The 16,426-nt window shown below is 40.5% G+C and overlaps 1 protein-coding gene across 1 annotated transcript in view; it reads left to right on the forward strand.

Annotated features, from left to right (window-relative positions):
* The window catches only part of PKD1L3 (polycystin 1 like 3, transient receptor potential channel interacting), a gene marked incomplete at its 5' end in the record, with an annotated part of 56,185 nt that overhangs the window by 23,677 nt on the left and 16,082 nt on the right, over positions 1 to 16,426 (forward strand). Inside the window, 10 exon segments of the mRNA XM_082677825.1 lie at positions 4,983 to 5,113; positions 8,926 to 8,992; positions 8,996 to 9,082; positions 9,086 to 9,124; positions 9,490 to 9,666; positions 9,669 to 9,689; positions 10,153 to 10,199; positions 10,201 to 10,228; positions 10,230 to 10,335; positions 10,971 to 11,163. Coding sequence (XP_082533951.1) covers positions 4,983 to 5,113; positions 8,926 to 8,992; positions 8,996 to 9,082; positions 9,086 to 9,124; positions 9,490 to 9,666; positions 9,669 to 9,689; positions 10,153 to 10,199; positions 10,201 to 10,228; positions 10,230 to 10,335; positions 10,971 to 11,163 — 896 coding nt within the window.

Below are 16,426 nucleotides of genomic sequence, written 5' to 3' on the forward strand. Positions count from 1 at the left end.
TCAGTGATGAGTGCGTGCACCTGCCCTGTGCTAGATCCAGATGATTCTGCATCTTCCTTCGGCAACACTCTAAGAATTAGGAGAGGAGGGTGGAGAAATTATTGAATAGATGATGAAAATTAGTTAAGGTTGAGGATTATTGGCTTGTTGGGATTAGGAAAAAAGAAGGGAATGAAGTCAAAGGTCTCAGGCCAGTATTCAAACAAGTCAGTTGCTGAATATTGGCCACCTGAAAAGAGCATGCTGCTTGCCTAAAAGTGATAGCAAAAGAAGTCCTTCCCTGCTAGGCTAGACGCACCAACCACTAGGCCAGGATAGCCTGATAAGCTGCTTGCTTTCTGTTCAGGTGTCTACAAAGCGGTTTGTTACACTATCATTCCACTTTCATTTATAAGTAATGTATAATAAGCACTTGAAAGATACTCAGCATCATTAGTCATCAGGAAATGCAAATTAAAACCACAATGATATCACTAAACACCCACCAGAATGACTGAAATTAAAAAGTCTAACAAAACCAGGATTTGAGGGGGGGGCAGTTAGGGCTCTCACACCGCTGGTGGGTGTAAAATGGCACAGCTGTGGTGGAGGACAGTTTGACGGTTTCTTGTAAGGTTAAACATACACTGACCCTATGACCCAGAAATTCCACTCCTAGTTATTTACCCAAGGTCAATGAAGACATATGTCCATTCCGACACGTTCATAGCAGCTTTATGAATAATGGCCCCAAGCTGGAAACAACACAAATGTCCATCGGGTGAATGACTAAACAAATGTTAGTATGTTCATTCAATGGAATACGACTCACGACAATAAAGAGCAATCTGCTGAGAACACAGCAGTGTGGGTGAATCTCAGAAAACACGATGCTGAGCAAAAGAAGCCGGACGCAGAAGGAGACGTACTGCACGATTCCACATAGATGAAATTCTAAAAACAGCAAATTACTCTAGAGAGACAGAAAGCAGATCAGTGGTCGCCTGAAGCCAAGGGTGAGCCTGAGGGGGGCTGACTGGGAAAGGCACAAGGGAACTTTCCAGGGTGATGATGGTGGTGCTTAGGACACAAGTGTATACAATTTGTCAAAATGCATTGAATTTTGTACATTTTAAATGGGTGCCTTTATCATATGTAAACTATACCATAACAAAGTTGATTTTTTTTAAAGTATGTGTATAGGAAAAAGTCTAGTGCTATATACACTAAATTATTACCAATAGTTATTGCTGGGTAGGATTATGAATTTTTAAGTTTTTCTTCAGGGTACTTTTAAGTATTTCCAAAATTTTTTAACAATAAATTTGTATTTTATAATTATTGGAAGTACATTTTTTAATTTAAGGAGCTATTTCTCGTGGGTGGTACCGTATAATTCTGTCAAGAGAGTTGTAAACAGGTGCCACGTGGTTGCTTTGTCGTTCCGAGTCCCTAAGTAACTGCAATGGGCAGAACCACACCATCGAGAACCCCTCCCACCACCAATTAACCCATGATATGCATGTAACATGAAGAAGAAATAAACCTTTGGTTTTTTTTTTAAAAAAGCTATTTCTCTTAGAGGAAACACTTAAAGGAATTCACACCTATATAATATTTTCCACTTTTCTTACTCTTATCACTGGTTTATATCAATTCTAATTTTATATGTGGTCTTTAATTATATTTTTTAACTCATAATGACTTTATGCTCCTCAGGGATAGAGATGCTGTCTTATTCATATTTGTATTCTCAAAAGCTCATACAGGGGCTTCCCTGGTGGCGCAGTGGTTGAGAGTCCGCCTGCCGACACAGGTGACACGGGTTCGTGCCCCGGTCCGGGAAGATCCCACATGCCGCAGAGCGGCTGGGCCCATGAGCCATGGCCGCTGAGCCTGCGCGGAGCCTGTGCTCCGCAACTGGAGAGGCCACAACAGTGAGAGGCCCGCGTACCGCAAAAAAAAAAAAAAAAACCTCATACAGTGCCAAAATTATAGTAGGACTCAATAAATATTTGTTACAATTGGTAATTACAGTCAATATTGTAACAATAAATATTTGTTACAATTAAATTCTCAGAGTTACCTGTTCACCTCTAGAGCTTCATATCAGCTTGTTATTAAGGCTCTTTTGAAGACTTTCTTTAGTCAACATTTGCTTTTCTTTCTTTAATTGCAAAAGTAATAGCTGTTTGAATGTAAAACTTGGAAAACAGAAAAGCAAAAGAACTACCCACCCCCAATAAAAAACAGACAGCCAGCATTTTTTCTTAGGAAATGATAATGCTTTCTATATCTTTCTATTGGTCATACTGAATGCATTAACTAGATTTTTCTAACACACATTAGAGTCTCTGTTTCTCTTCTGTATGAAAGAATAAGAGAATAAAAGCACAAAAAGACCCGTGACTAGTTTCTCACCAATCAGAAAATGAGTATTTTCTCCTTTTTTATACTTTGCTCTTAAATGGAAGCTTTAACGGTAGCTAAATTTATCTTTCTGTGAATGTGGTTTTCGTTCCACAGGCTGCAGGATTGTAGTTCTTCTTGCTTCTGCTGTCTGCTCTCTGGTGGATGAGGCTATCGAAGAGACTTGTGCAAGTTTCCTGATGGGAGGGACTGGTGGTGGGTAGAGCTGGCTGTTGCTCAGGTGGGCAGAGCTCAGTAAAACTTTAATCCACTTGTCTACTGATGGGTGGGGCTGGGTTCCCTCCCTGTTGGTTGTTTGGCCTGAGGCGACCCAACACTGGAGCCTACCCAGCTCTTTGGTGGGGCTAATGGTGGACTCTGGGAGGGCTCACGCCAAGGAGTACTTCCCAGAACTTCTGCTGCCAGTGTCCTTGTCCTCACGGTGAGACACGGCCACCCCCTGACTCTGCAGGAGACCCTCCAACAGCAGCAGGTAGGTGTGGTTCAGTCTCCTATGGAGTCACCACTCCTTCCCCTGCGTCCCAATGCGCACACTACTTTGTGTGTGCCCCCCAAGAGTGGAGTCTCTGTTTCCCCCAGTCCTGTCAAAGTGCTGCAATCAAATCCCACTAGTCTTCAAAGTCTGATACTCTAGGAATTTCTCCTCCTGTTGCCGGCCCCCCAGGTTGGGAAGCCTGACGTGAGGCTCAGGACCTTCACTCCAGCGGGTGGACTTCTGTGGTATAATTGTTCTCCAGTCTGTGAGTCACCCACCCAGCAGTTATGGGACTTGATTTTATTGTGATTGCGCCCCTCCTGCTATCTCACTGTGACTTCTCCTTTGTCTTTGGATGTGGGGTATCTTTTTTGGTGAGTTCCAGTGTCTTCCTGTCGATGATTGTTCAGCAGTTAGTTGTGATTCCTCGCAAGAGGGAGTGAGCGCACATCCTTCGACTCCACCATGTAGCAGTAGCTAAGTTTAACTCAAATGCAACTTAGTCACCTGTGATTTTATAAACTGCCTCAGGAAGAGAGTCCCAGAAATATTTTAGCTCTAAAGCAATCTGTACTCCTTGCACAGAAAATAATTTCCAACTAAAATTAAGCAAGACTTTTGACCAGAGAGATTTGAATGGTTTCATAGAGACTCTTGGGGAAGTAGCATCCTTACAGTAAAGGAGGAGATTAGCTGACTAGGTACAGATGAAGTCAAACAGGCTGAACGACTAGGGGTCCCCGAGGACAAGTTCGTTGATGATTGAAATTAGGGGAGAAGGTAGACACATGGTAAAACACTGTGGTTGGAAAGAGGATGCAACTTCAGGGCCTGTGGCTCTGAAGCCAAGATGAAGCCACAGACCCAAATAGGACAAGTCATTAATAAAAACATTAAAGACCACTCCCCACCTCACCCCCCAAAGACACCCCCTCAGACCCTGGTAATTAAAGGTAGAGGCAGATAGGATGCTTACAGAGGTGGCAGGGCACTGTCACATGTGGAACAAGAAAATTTATAGAATACAAACACCCACTGAACTATTCCTAGGTTATGGAAGTCTGCATTCTGGTGTTGGGTACATGAACTCCCTTAGAGGTTGGGAAGGAAAAAACGGGATCAGCTCTGGTTTCTTTCTTTAATTCTTGCCCCATGATGAAACAGAATCCATTTACTTGGACACTCACTGTCAGTGAAAAATTACTTCTTTTTTAAATTAATTTTTATTGCAGTATAATTGACATACAACTTTATCTTAGTTTCAGGTCTACAACATAATAATTCGAGGTTTGTATATATTGTGAAATCACCGCCACCATAAGTCTAGTTAACAACCGTCACCATACATAGTTAACAGAATTTTGTTTTTCTTGTGCTGAAAGCTCTTAAGATCTACTCTTGTAGCAATTTTCAAATACGCAACACAGTATTAACTATAGTCACCATGCTGTACATTACATCCCCATGACTTGATAATTTTATAACTGGAAGTTTGTACCTTTTGACTTCCTTCCCCTGGTTCACCCAGCCCTCCACCCCCTACCTCTGACAACCACTAATCTGTTCTCTGTATCTATGAGCTCCATTCTGGTTTTGTTTTTTTTTTCTTTAAACCTATTTGATGAACTCTGGTGTGTTGTTTATTTATTTTTGGCTGCACTGGTTCTTAGTTGCAGTATGCAGACTTCTTAGTTGCAGCACATGGGATCTAGTTCCCCGACCAAGGATTGAACCTGGGCCCCCTGCATCTTACCCACTGGACCACCAGGGATATCCCTGGTTTTGGTTTTTCGTTTGTGTTTTGCTTTGTTTTTACATTCTACATCTAAGTGAGATCATACAGTATTTATTTGTCTTTCTCTATCTGACTTATTTCACTTAGCATAATGCCCTCTATTCACGTTGTCACAAATGGCAAAATGTCATTCTTTTTTATGGCTGAATGATATTCCATTTGTACACATACCACATTTTCTTTATCCATTCAGCCATCAGTGGACAATTAGGTTGTTTCCCTAAGATTACTTCTTATTACAGCAACTGATTCATGCCCACCTCCCTAACATGATTCTTTTTTTTTTTTACTATAGGTATGTAAATTGTCACTGACATGGCAGGTAAAAGGAAATGGCATTTCCTGTGCAATTGTTGGCTGGCCATGGACCTTGGAGAGTGTGAGCGTGACTGGAGCTTCATACCGGTCTCAGAGAAGGAGCTCTTTTCCTTTAGGTACTCTTGAGAAATTATGGTGCGCTACATGTCTCTGAGGCTCTGTTCATTTTCTTCACTCCTTTTTCTTTCTGTTCCTCAGACAGGATAATTTCAATTGATCTCTCTTCAAGTCTGCTGGTTCTTTCTCCTGCCTGCTCACATCTGCTGCTGAGCCTCTAGTGAACTTTTCATTTCACTTACTGTATTTTTCAGCTGCAGTCTTTTTATTTTTCCAGCTGCAGACTTTCTATTTGGTTCTTTTTAAAAATAATTTCTGTATCTTCATTGATGCTCTCTGTTTAGCAAGACAGCATTCTCATTTACTTTGTTTTAGTTCTTTGATATGATTTCCTTTATAGTTCTTTGAAGATATTTAAAATAGCTGATTTGAAATCTTTAGTAAACCGAGTGTCTTGGCTTCCTCAACAATAATCTATTGACTTGTGTGGAGGGATGTGAGAGAGAGAGAGATACTTGTTTCTTTTCATGTCTTGTGATCTTCTGTTGAAAACTGGACATTTTAAATAATAGAATGTGGCAACTCTGAAGATCAGATTTCCTTCCTCTCCCCCAGTATTTGTTGTTCTTAGTGTTTGTTGTTGTCTAGTGTCTGTTTCTAATTCTGTAACGTCTGTATTCTTTGTCATGTGTGAAAACTGAAGTTTCTGCTCAGTTAGCTTAGTGGTCAGCTAATAACTAGACAGAGACTTCTTTAAATGCCTGAACCAGTAAGTCTCCTAGTCTCTGCTGAGGGGTTTTGCATGCATGTTGTGCCATGCCTTTAGCACTCAGCAAGGCAACTGACAGCTCTGCCTCAGCCTTCACTTCCTGCTTGCTGAGAGCTTCAGGGTCACCCAGGGCTGAAAGCGTAGGGCCTTCTCAGGTATTTCCCGAGCATGCATACAGCCCTGGGCATGTGTATGACTGTGTCAGAGCTTTTCAAAACTCCTGTGGACTTCTCATTTTCCAGCTTTTCCATTTAAGGCTTTTTGTTAGCCTGTCGTTTGCCTCCCATATCGGGCAGCTGTGAAGGTAAACAGGTCGCCTCTGAATATTTTTGACAGTGCCCTCAGGGAAAAAGCCTTTTTCACTGGAAGAGCCTCCAGTCACATCATATAAGGACAGCCTCGCAAGTGGAGCTTTCCAAGGAACTATCAGACAAATCAAACAATGCCAATTCTCTGGGGAAGGCAGCTTTTAAGGAGCTCCAACCCCATTCTCCTCCCTCTAGTGACTGCCAGGCTGCTGGTTTTCACTGTGATCAAAGGCTGTTGGTTTTAAGGTTACCATGGAGCTAGAGAAAGGGAGCTGGGAAAATAGGGCAATTTAAAATGCCACAAAATTCACTGTTCTTACTAATATGCAGCCATTTTTCTTGCTTAAACACTCCCAGGTTAATACAAACCTTTGGTTATTTACCTGAGTTCTGAAAATTTTGATTCTGGCTTTTTTGTTTGTGTGTTTGCGGTACCCGGGCCTCACTGTTGTGGCCTCTCCCGTTGCGGAGCACAGGCTCCAGATGCGCAGGCTCAGCGGCCATGGCTCACGGGCCCAGCCGCTCCGCGGCATGTGGGATCTTCCCGGACCGGGGCACGAACCCGCGTCCCCTGGATCGGCAGGCGGACTCTCAACCACTGCGCCACCAGGGAAGCCCTGATTCTGGCTTTTTAAGAGAAGTTTTATCATTGCTTTTATGGAGGAATTTTCAGAGGTCTTTACTCCACCGTTTCCACTGACCCAAATGGATTTAGACAATTCACTACTTATAGCAGTAGTAGCAACCAGAGCAATATTTTGTGTCAGTTCCCAGATTCGACAGGGTGATGTAATGAGAGCCAGGTGTTAGCTGCACATGCGATGGAGGTGCATCACAAAAGAGGAACCTCAAGGCTAGGAGACTCTGATCTGATATACCAGCTGCCAGAAAACCTGCCTATCCTTCCCTGTAGAATGAGACATTATCTTCATTAGCCTGGAATGTAGAGAAATCTCTCAAGGGGTGCGAAGAGGGCATTTCTATCTTTATGACCCTAGAATGTCTCTGGGGAGTAGGATGTCTCTATCTTTACAATCTGGAAATGCAAATAAGTTGGCTCCAAAGAGAGTTCCTGACTGTCTGTTTTCAGGGCTGTCTGCTTATACAAAGATACTTGAAAAGACAGTCCAGGAGCAAAGTTTTTATTAATGCCTAAATGGGAAGCATTCATAGAGAAGTGCCTTCCAACACTGCCTCTGTTCTGTCAGTCTAACTGTTATTCTTCTAAAGTATGTTGTCTTTTCTCTTTTTAATATTTTCTCTTTATCCTTGATGTTCCAAATTTTACCATAATTCTTTTCACTGTAGATTCACTGTTTATACTGTTTAGTACTCAGAATGTACTTAAAATTTTTTTGTTGTGGTAAAATACACATAACATAAAATGTAGTGTTGATATACAGAATCATGTCTTAAATTCGCAGAAATTTTCAGATGTCACTTCTGAAAATATTGCTCCTCTGACATTGCTTTACTCTATGCTGGAGCCTCTCAAACTATCCTCCACGTTTTTAAGCCGCTCTTGCGTGCATATCTTTTTTGTCTCTCTGTGATGTGTTCTGGGTGAATTCTTTCATACTACCTTTGGGTTCACTAATTTTCTCTTTAACCAGGTCCCTTTCTCCTAATTTTTTTGTTTTGAGGACCATATTTTTCAGTGTCAAGAGTTCTAATTTATTCCTGTTTTTCATAATTTTTTATTATTTTAAAGTGAACATTATTCCTTGTATCTTTGAGCAACCTGAAATACTTAAAGTCTTTGTCAGACTGTCCCATGAAATTAATTTCTTCTGGACTGAATTACTGGCTGTGTTGGCTGCCTTTCTTAGCATTAGATTTCTTCATGTGTTTAGGAATTTGGGCGTGTAGGTTGGTTTCATTTTTAAATCTCAACCTCTCTCTTTTTCTCCACGCATCCCTGACTCGTACTTTTTTGATGTTTTCATCCAACCCTTCACATCACTAATCTAGAACTAGGTCTTATTCTATTATACCATTTTGGAGCTCCTGTTCCTCCGTGAAATTAAAGAAACCAGATCTGTTGCACGTCTTGCCATGAGCCAGTGGATCTCTTGGCTCAGTTCCTGGCCGTGGGGCTGTCCACTCTCACCCACCTCCCTACTTACAAATGTGTGGCCCTGTGGCAGTTTTCGGTTCTGCAGAATTCTTCCACGAGCTCCAGCCTCAACCCTGGCTTCAGGCAGTGAAGTTGGCTTTACTCTCCCTTTCCCCACTCCATGAATCACTTTCAGTTCCAGTTACTCTATGGGAATCCGACTTTGACCTGTGTATGCCTTCTTCCAGACCTGGAGCGCAGAATCCTGTGGCTTCTTTCCCCACCTACCATGTTGTTTCTCATTCCAGTCCTCTTTCTCAGAGACTTTTATTGTGTTTTTAAGCCCAGCCAGTGTTTTGGGTTCTTTCTTTTTATATCCTATTTATAGTTCCTTTTGGAGTAGAGAAGGTGCTCCAAGTATGAATTTACCAAACTATCTTGAGTGGAAGCTTAATGCAAACTTTCTAAGAGTAAAAGATTTATCGAAACTCTGATAAAGCTAAAACAAGTTTTGGTTTTAAAATCTCATGCAATAAAATTACCCTTATCTTCAAAAACCTTTTACCCCAAAATAACAAAAAAATCGTATCATCAAGTCGCCTGAAAGCTTCTTCACAGAGGTGCTGAACAGTGGCCGAGTTGTTGCTGTGCAGCTAGCTGCCAGGCAAACCACATTCTAGACTAGGGCACTTTCAGAATGAAATCTCCTGCCTTTCCTGTTCTAATTTATCTTGTTAGACGCCTGTTCTCCTCCATGATTGTAGAAAATCTCACCCAGGATTGTCTGTGGCTCTCAGTCACAACTTGACATCCCTGGACCCAGTTTATAAGAGTCCAGCGGCTCACCTGCTGCATGACCCTCCTTCTCTGCAACATGGTCACCTATGTCACGTTCTAGAAGATGAACGGCACCACCACCAAGAGACATGAGCACGCTGTGGGTGAGCCCTGATGTGTGCTGTTTGTGGCACGTAGTCCTTTGATTACTCCACTCTCCTTCCTTCCAAAGTTAGAAACAGAATGAGTATATGTGCCTTCATTTTTCCTCTGCTGCCCTCACATTAGAAGATACTCATTTAATTCCACTCTTAAAGGAGAATAATCATTTATTCTAACATTACACATTTTCCCACAGATCTCTTTTATTAACACATGATCAGGATCTTTACTGCCATGATAACTTGTTATCCTTAGATAATCATAGTTAAATTGCTAAATAAATACTTAAACCTGGGAGAGGAATGCCTTGGAGATGATTTTAATTGTTGAGGATGAGGGCTGTACGTCCTGCTTTTCTTTCAGTGCCCATTTGCTGTGACCTGGTCTGAACTGCTCGTCAGCATCCAAACTGCTGTCATCCTTTTCCCCGTCAGTCTTGGGATTGGGCGGCTTTTCCTGTTGATTCAACCACAGGAACCTCTACCTCTCTTTCCTTCCATCCAGGCCTCCTGCCTCTCAGATGCTTCTTTTGAGCCTCTGTCTCTCTCACAGAGATAGATGAGGTAAGCTTGGTATCAAATTTTACAGGTAAACGTCATGCTCCCTCCCCCATGTAGTGGAAAAGGTCAGTAGAAAGGATCTCCTGCAAGGCTCCTGAGGTCCTGTTAAACTTAATAGTTTTTCTCTAATTCCTGTCCCCCGAGTCATCACTGTGCCTCTGGTTTTTTTCTCTTCATTATGGAGTGATGTGAGCACTGATGTGTGTGCAGAATGTACTACTCTGGAGGTGTTTTAGTTTTCGACGTTTGATCAAACGGTCTCTTCTTTCATCCTAGATTCTCTCATAAAACTAGTGCTGAAGCTACTGTAAGGTGACTTCTTTCTGAAAAAGGAGAGAAAGTGAAAAACTGAGGTTCTTTACGCTAAGCATATGCCCAGAAGAAACAGCCTTCTTACCATCTGTAATTCCTACCGGTCCTGGGTTTAATGTAAAACTAACTTTTCTCATCTTGGTTCTACATTCAGGAATTAAAGGAAACTGTGGGATTCCTGCTCAGAAGAAATACGTACCTACTCTGAGTGTGAACAGTCTTCATGGAGTTCTTTCTTACAACATTAACCAGCTGGTGAAGCTCTTATCCAGCCTCGTCTGTTGTTACTTAGAGGGTCAAGGCCGTCACCAGCGGGCAGAACCCTACTGGGCAAATGGTAAAGTTCAGTAAGTTTCCATATCTAATCTTTTATCAGCCTCCCACTCTCTTACTTTCGTATTCATTCTTACCTCTCAGCATAACCAACAGGCATGGTATGACCTTCTGCTTGTTTTAATTTCCTTAAACTTCCAGTATGGAGCTGATAGCTTAGATCCCTCTGATGGCTTCTTAGACAATATATCTGGTCTTACAAAGTAAAGGATTAAGGAAAACCCACAAAAAATGTCCTCTGTCTCAGACCCCCATATTTCATCTACTTTGTCGGGGGCTATTGAAACTTGTCCTTCTTTTTCTTCTATGGAATGATGAGATTATGCGATTTATGGATTCTTGAATATAGTTTGGGCCTTCTGAGCACTTAGAGTTTACATGTACTGCAGTTCTGATGAAAAAGTGCAATTAACTTTACAAGTTTTTCGATTCTGTATCAAAGTATAGAATTTTACAAGTTGCTGTGAATTCACCAGCGTGCTCAGAGAAGACAATAATTCTGCAGGTGTTGGGTCCAGTCTCCAGTGACTGGGAAAATTTAACCTCATCATCAGTTAATGAGTTGCTGATTTCTACCAGGAATTACTATTTATTGAAATCTTCCACTTGTCCAAGTGTCAACCTGGAATGTACTTTCAGTGGTTCCTGAAAACCACCATCATTTCCACAGCTACCTGCTCAGAGTTCTGCGGAGGCTTCAATCTCACTTAGGCACACTGGGTCCCGCCCAGGCCCATCAGCCTTGTGACTTCCTAGATGCAGTCAGCCAACTGCAAGAACTCCAGGAACTGCTGGAAATGCATATTCTTCCCACAGAGCAAGGGCCATCCAGGTAATGCATAGCACCAGGCTTTCTTTATCACCTGTAATCTTCCTAAACCTGTCTCTCAGCTGTTGGCTATGAGATTATTCCTTCAACTTCTGTTCCTAAGGGACGCAGCCAGAGCCTTCCCCATCCTGAGCCCAGACGGGAAGCAGCCCATCTCTAATGGCCATAATTCACTACATAAATTAACAGGTGCACATCATGATCAGTGATCAATCGTGTCACTTCTCAAAGTCTGGGTGATTGGTCACCTGTGATCCTGTTTATGTACAGACAGCAAATTGTGTAGTTGTGTTATTTCTTTGTCTCCCAGTCATAAACTCTGTGACATTTACCATGAAATGGATAATTGAAAGAGGACCTTGGCCAACAGAGATGAAAATGCAGCAAATTAACAAAATAACACTGAAAGTGAAATTTGAATAGAATGTAAATGGAGTTATACAAGAAGCCGCTGACCATGGGAAGGTGGCCTGTGTTCAAGAAACTGTAGATACGCAGCCAGGTGAACTTAGTAAAGTCAAACTTACCAACATAAATGTAGAAATTGGTTATGAAGAAAAGGATGATGGTGTCCCAAAGGAAGTAACACTGGCAAAAAACTAACATTAAAGTGACTCTCGGAGATATTTCACAGCATTGAAAGCATAAAGGATAAGATGCTGGAAGCCAATGCAAACTTAGAACAGTATGACAGTTCACCAAAGGCACAGACAAAATGCTCTCCCCGTATCCTAAGTTATACAAGAGGAAGGCCAGCACTGTTCAAATTATTCTTGATAAATTTTCTACAAAGAAGTAACTTTACTTCTCAACGTTTCTAATATTTTAAATTACATATTAGTTTTACTACTTCTAAATTTTTCCTTGTACCTTTATAACGAACAATAAGAGATTTTAATGTTTTGACACAAATCTTTAAATGTCACAGAATGATCATAATTTTTCCCCACTGATGATTAAGATCACTTTGCACAGTTTCAGCTTGCTAGGTCATTTGTATGATCCCACACTACCATGTAAAGTAAGAATTACCTTTAATTAGGTGTGAAATGTCATGTCTGTTATTTTCAAGTGCTTCAGAAAAAGAAGCAAAACAAATACGGTGAAAAGTTAACTTTTGTATTTTCCAATTTTTATGTATGTTTTTAAATTTTAATAATAAAATGTCAGATAAAAATAACTCAATGGGGACTTCCCTGGTGGTCCAGTGGTTAAGATTCCACACTCCCAATGCAGGGGGCCTGGGTTCGATCCCTGGTCGGGGAACTAGATCCCACATGCTGCAACTAAGAGTTCACATGCCGCAGCTACGAAGCCCACATGCTGCAATTAAATATCCCGTGTGCCACAACTAAGACCCGGTGCAGCCAAACAAATGAACAAAATAAATAAATATTTAAAAAAATAGTAACTCAGTGGATCATATACTCAAAGGTAAAATTACAAATCTTTTAGAAGGAAACATAGGTGAAAATCTTCGAAACCTTAGGCTAGGCAAAGAGTTCTTATATACATACATTACCAAAAGCACAATCCAGGAAAGAAAAAATAGGTAAATTGGACTTCATCAAAATTAAACATTTTGCTGTATGAAAGACACCTTTTTTATTGAAATGTAGTTGATTTACAATGTTGTGTTAGTTTCTGGTGTACAGCAAACGATTGAGTTATAAGTATTTGTATTCTTTTTCGTATTCTTTTCCATTATGGTTTATTAGGGAATACTGAATATCCCTGTGCTATACAGTAGGACCTTATTGTTTATTTTTTATATAGTAGTTTGTATCTACTAATCCCAAAGTCCTAATTTATCCCTTCCCCACCTCCTTTCCCCTTTGGTAGCCATAAGTTTGTTTTCTGTCTATGAGTCTGTTTACATTTTGCAGTTAAGTTCATTTGTATTATTTTTTAGATTCCACATGTAAGTGATATAATGGTATTTGTCTTTCTCTTATTTACTTCACTTAGTATCCATAATCTCTAGGTCCTTCCATGTTGCTGCAAATGGCATTGTTTCATTCTTTTTTATGGCTAAGTAGCATTCCATGGTATATATGTACCACATCTTCTTTATCCATTCATCTGTTGATGGACATTTAGGTTGTTTCCATGTCTTGGCTGTTGTAAATAGTGACACCCCTATGACATAGGGGTGCATGTATCTTTTCAAATTACAGTTTTGTCCGGATATATGCTTAGGAGTGGGATTGCTGGATCATATGGCAACTCTATTTTTAGTTTTTTGAGGAACCTCCATACTGTTCTCCATAGTGGCTTCACCAATTTACATTCCCACCAACAGTGTAGGAGGGTTCCCTTTTCTCCACACCCTCTAGAGCATTTGTTATTTGTAGACTTTTTAATGATGGCCATTCTGAGCGGTGTGAGGTGATACCTCATTGTAGTTTTGATTTGTATTTCTCTAATAATTAACAGTGATGAGCATCTTTTCATGTGCCTGTTGGCCATCTGTATGTCTTTTTGGAGAAACGTCTATTAAGGTCTTCTGCCCAGTTTTTGATTGCGTTGTTTGTTTTTATGTTATTGAGTTGTATGAGCTGCTTGTGTATTTTGGAAATTAAGCCCTTGTCAGTTGTATCATTTGCAAATATTTTCTCCCAATCCGTAGATTGTCTTTTCATTTGATTTATGGTTTCCTTTGCTGTGCAAAAGCGTATAAGTTTGATTAAGTCCCATTTGTTTTTTGGGTTTTTTTGCTTTTATTTCTGTTTCCTTGGGAGAGTGATCTAAGAAAACATTGGTATGATTGATGTCAGAGAATGTTTTGTCTATGTTCTCTTCTAGGAGTTGTGTGGTGTCATGTTTTATTTTTAAGTCTTTAAGCCATTTTGAGCTTATTTTTGTGTGAGGGTGTGTTCTAACTCACTAATTTACATGCTACAGTCCAACTTTCCCAGCACCACTTGCTGAAGAGACTGTCTTTTCTCCATTGGATATTCTTGCCACCTTTGTGAGAGATTAATCGACCATAGGTGTGTGGGTTTATTTCTGGGCTCTCTATTCTGTTCTATTAAGCCATATGTCTGTTTTTGTGCCAATACCATGCTGTTTTGATTACTGTAGCTTTGCAGTATTGTCTGAAGTAGAATGACTAAAATATCGATAATACTAAATGCTGGTGAGGACGCAGAGTAACTGGAAACTCTCATTCATTGGTGGTAGAAATGAAAAAATGGCATAGCCACTTTGGAAAGCAGTTTACCAGTTTCATACAGAGTTATACAGTTACCATATAACTTAGTAATTGCACTCCCAGGTGTTTACCCAAAAGAAATAAAAACCGGGACTTCCCTGGTGGTCCAGTGGTAAAGAATCTGCCTTCTAATGCCGGGGACGCGGGTTCAGTCCTTGGTCAGGGAACTAAGATTCCCACATGCCGCAGGGCAGCTAAGCCCATGTGCCACAACTACTGAGCTCGTGCGCCTCAATGAGAGAGACTGCGTGCTGCAAATTACAGAGTTCATGCGCCCTGTAGCCTGCGCGCCACAACTAGAGAAGAGAAAACCCTCACGCCACAACTAGAGAGAAGCCCACTTGCCTCAACAAAGACCCAACACAGCCAAAAATAAATAAGTAAATAAATAAGTAGAAATAAAAACTTATGTTCACACAGAATTGTGTGAATATTTGTAGCAGCTTTATTCATAATTGCCAAGGATGGGACTTCCCTGGCAGTCCAGTGGTTAAGACTCTGCGCTTCCACTGCAGGGGGCACGGGTTTGATCCCTGGTCAGGGAACTAAGATCCCACATGCCACATGGTGTGGCTAATAATAATAATTATAATTATAATAATTGCCAAGGATGGAACCAACCCAAATGCCCATCAGCTGGTGAATGGATAAGCTGTGGTACATCCATACAGTAGACTACTCAGCAATGAAAAAGAACAAACTACTGGTACATGTAGTGACATGGATGAATCTCAGATGTATTATTGTAAGTGAAAGAAGCCAGTTCCAAAAGCATACTTTATGATTCCATTTATATGACATTCTGCAAAAAGCAAAACCTACATGGATGAAGAATCTTTCAGTGGTTCCCAGAGATGGAGGTAGTAAAAAGGGCTGATCACAAAGGGGCAGCATCAGGGAATTTTGGGGGGTGATGAAACTGTAAGGTATCTTGATTATAGTGGTGGATACTCTGTGTATTTGTCAACACATAGAATTATACACCAAAAAGAGTGTGTTTTTTTAATGTGTGTAAATACATTTTTTTAAAGCTAAAAACCTTTGTTATTACAATGGCTAAAAACTAAAAAGTTCCTCTTCACTGGTCAAATAACTTAGAACAGTAAGATTCAATTTTGCTTTTAAAAATGGCAAAGGAAAACAAATGATAATACACAGTGATCCCAGGGAAAATGGGCACTTAATGCTGGTTGAGGAAAATCTGGCAGTATACAGTAAAAGCCTTCAAATTCTGCATCCCTTTGCTGAGTAAGTTTCATTTCTAAGGATCTATCCTGAGAAAATTCAGAGTGGTTTATAACAATAAAATGGCAACAATTTAAATGTTCAAAAATAGGATATTGCTTAATATAAGACAGCCATCTCTGTGTAATGGGATACCGAGCAGCCATTTAAAATGTTATAGAAAATGTAAGGATGTGGAAAACTGGTCCAGATATATTAAGACAAAAATGATTAATGGATGTATTCCAAATTTTTTAAGTTTCTTAAAAATCTCTATTTTTGAAAATTTTTATAATAAATGTATATAAGTTTTTAAAAGTTGGAAAGTATTAAAAGAGGAACAGGAGATGGAAACCAATGTGTTAGCTTAGCCATCGGTATTGCTAAAGTGCAGTTTGGTTGAACTCATGGCCAAGTGTACTTTTTAGTAATTTCCCCTCAAATGTAATGCTTGAGACAATCCACTAGAGGGCGACTTTAGGTCTGCAGAGCAGACACACCTGGAATTGCCACATCACAATAGGGGTGTGTGGCAACGGGCCGGAAATACTACTCTTGTCCTTTGTTCTCTGAGGACTGGAGCACTTTCCTCCCCTCCAAGGAAATTTAAGGAGCGGGGGATACTTGTTTCCCCTAACAGAGGCTTAAGGTCTTACTCAATTCTAAGATTCCATGCCTGCTTCAGCAAAACTGGCACTTTCAAAAATGTTGCTTCTTCAGTCTAGCACATCAAAGTTGTTCCAAAAACAGGTGTCAGTGAACACCTTATACAGATCATCACAAATCATTTAATAGTTTAAACTTTCCTAGCCAAGCAGATTAAGGACT

Source organism: Grampus griseus (assembly GCF_964374135.1).
Source record: "Grampus griseus genome assembly, chromosome: 19".
NCBI lineage: Eukaryota > Metazoa > Chordata > Mammalia > Artiodactyla > Delphinidae > Grampus > Grampus griseus.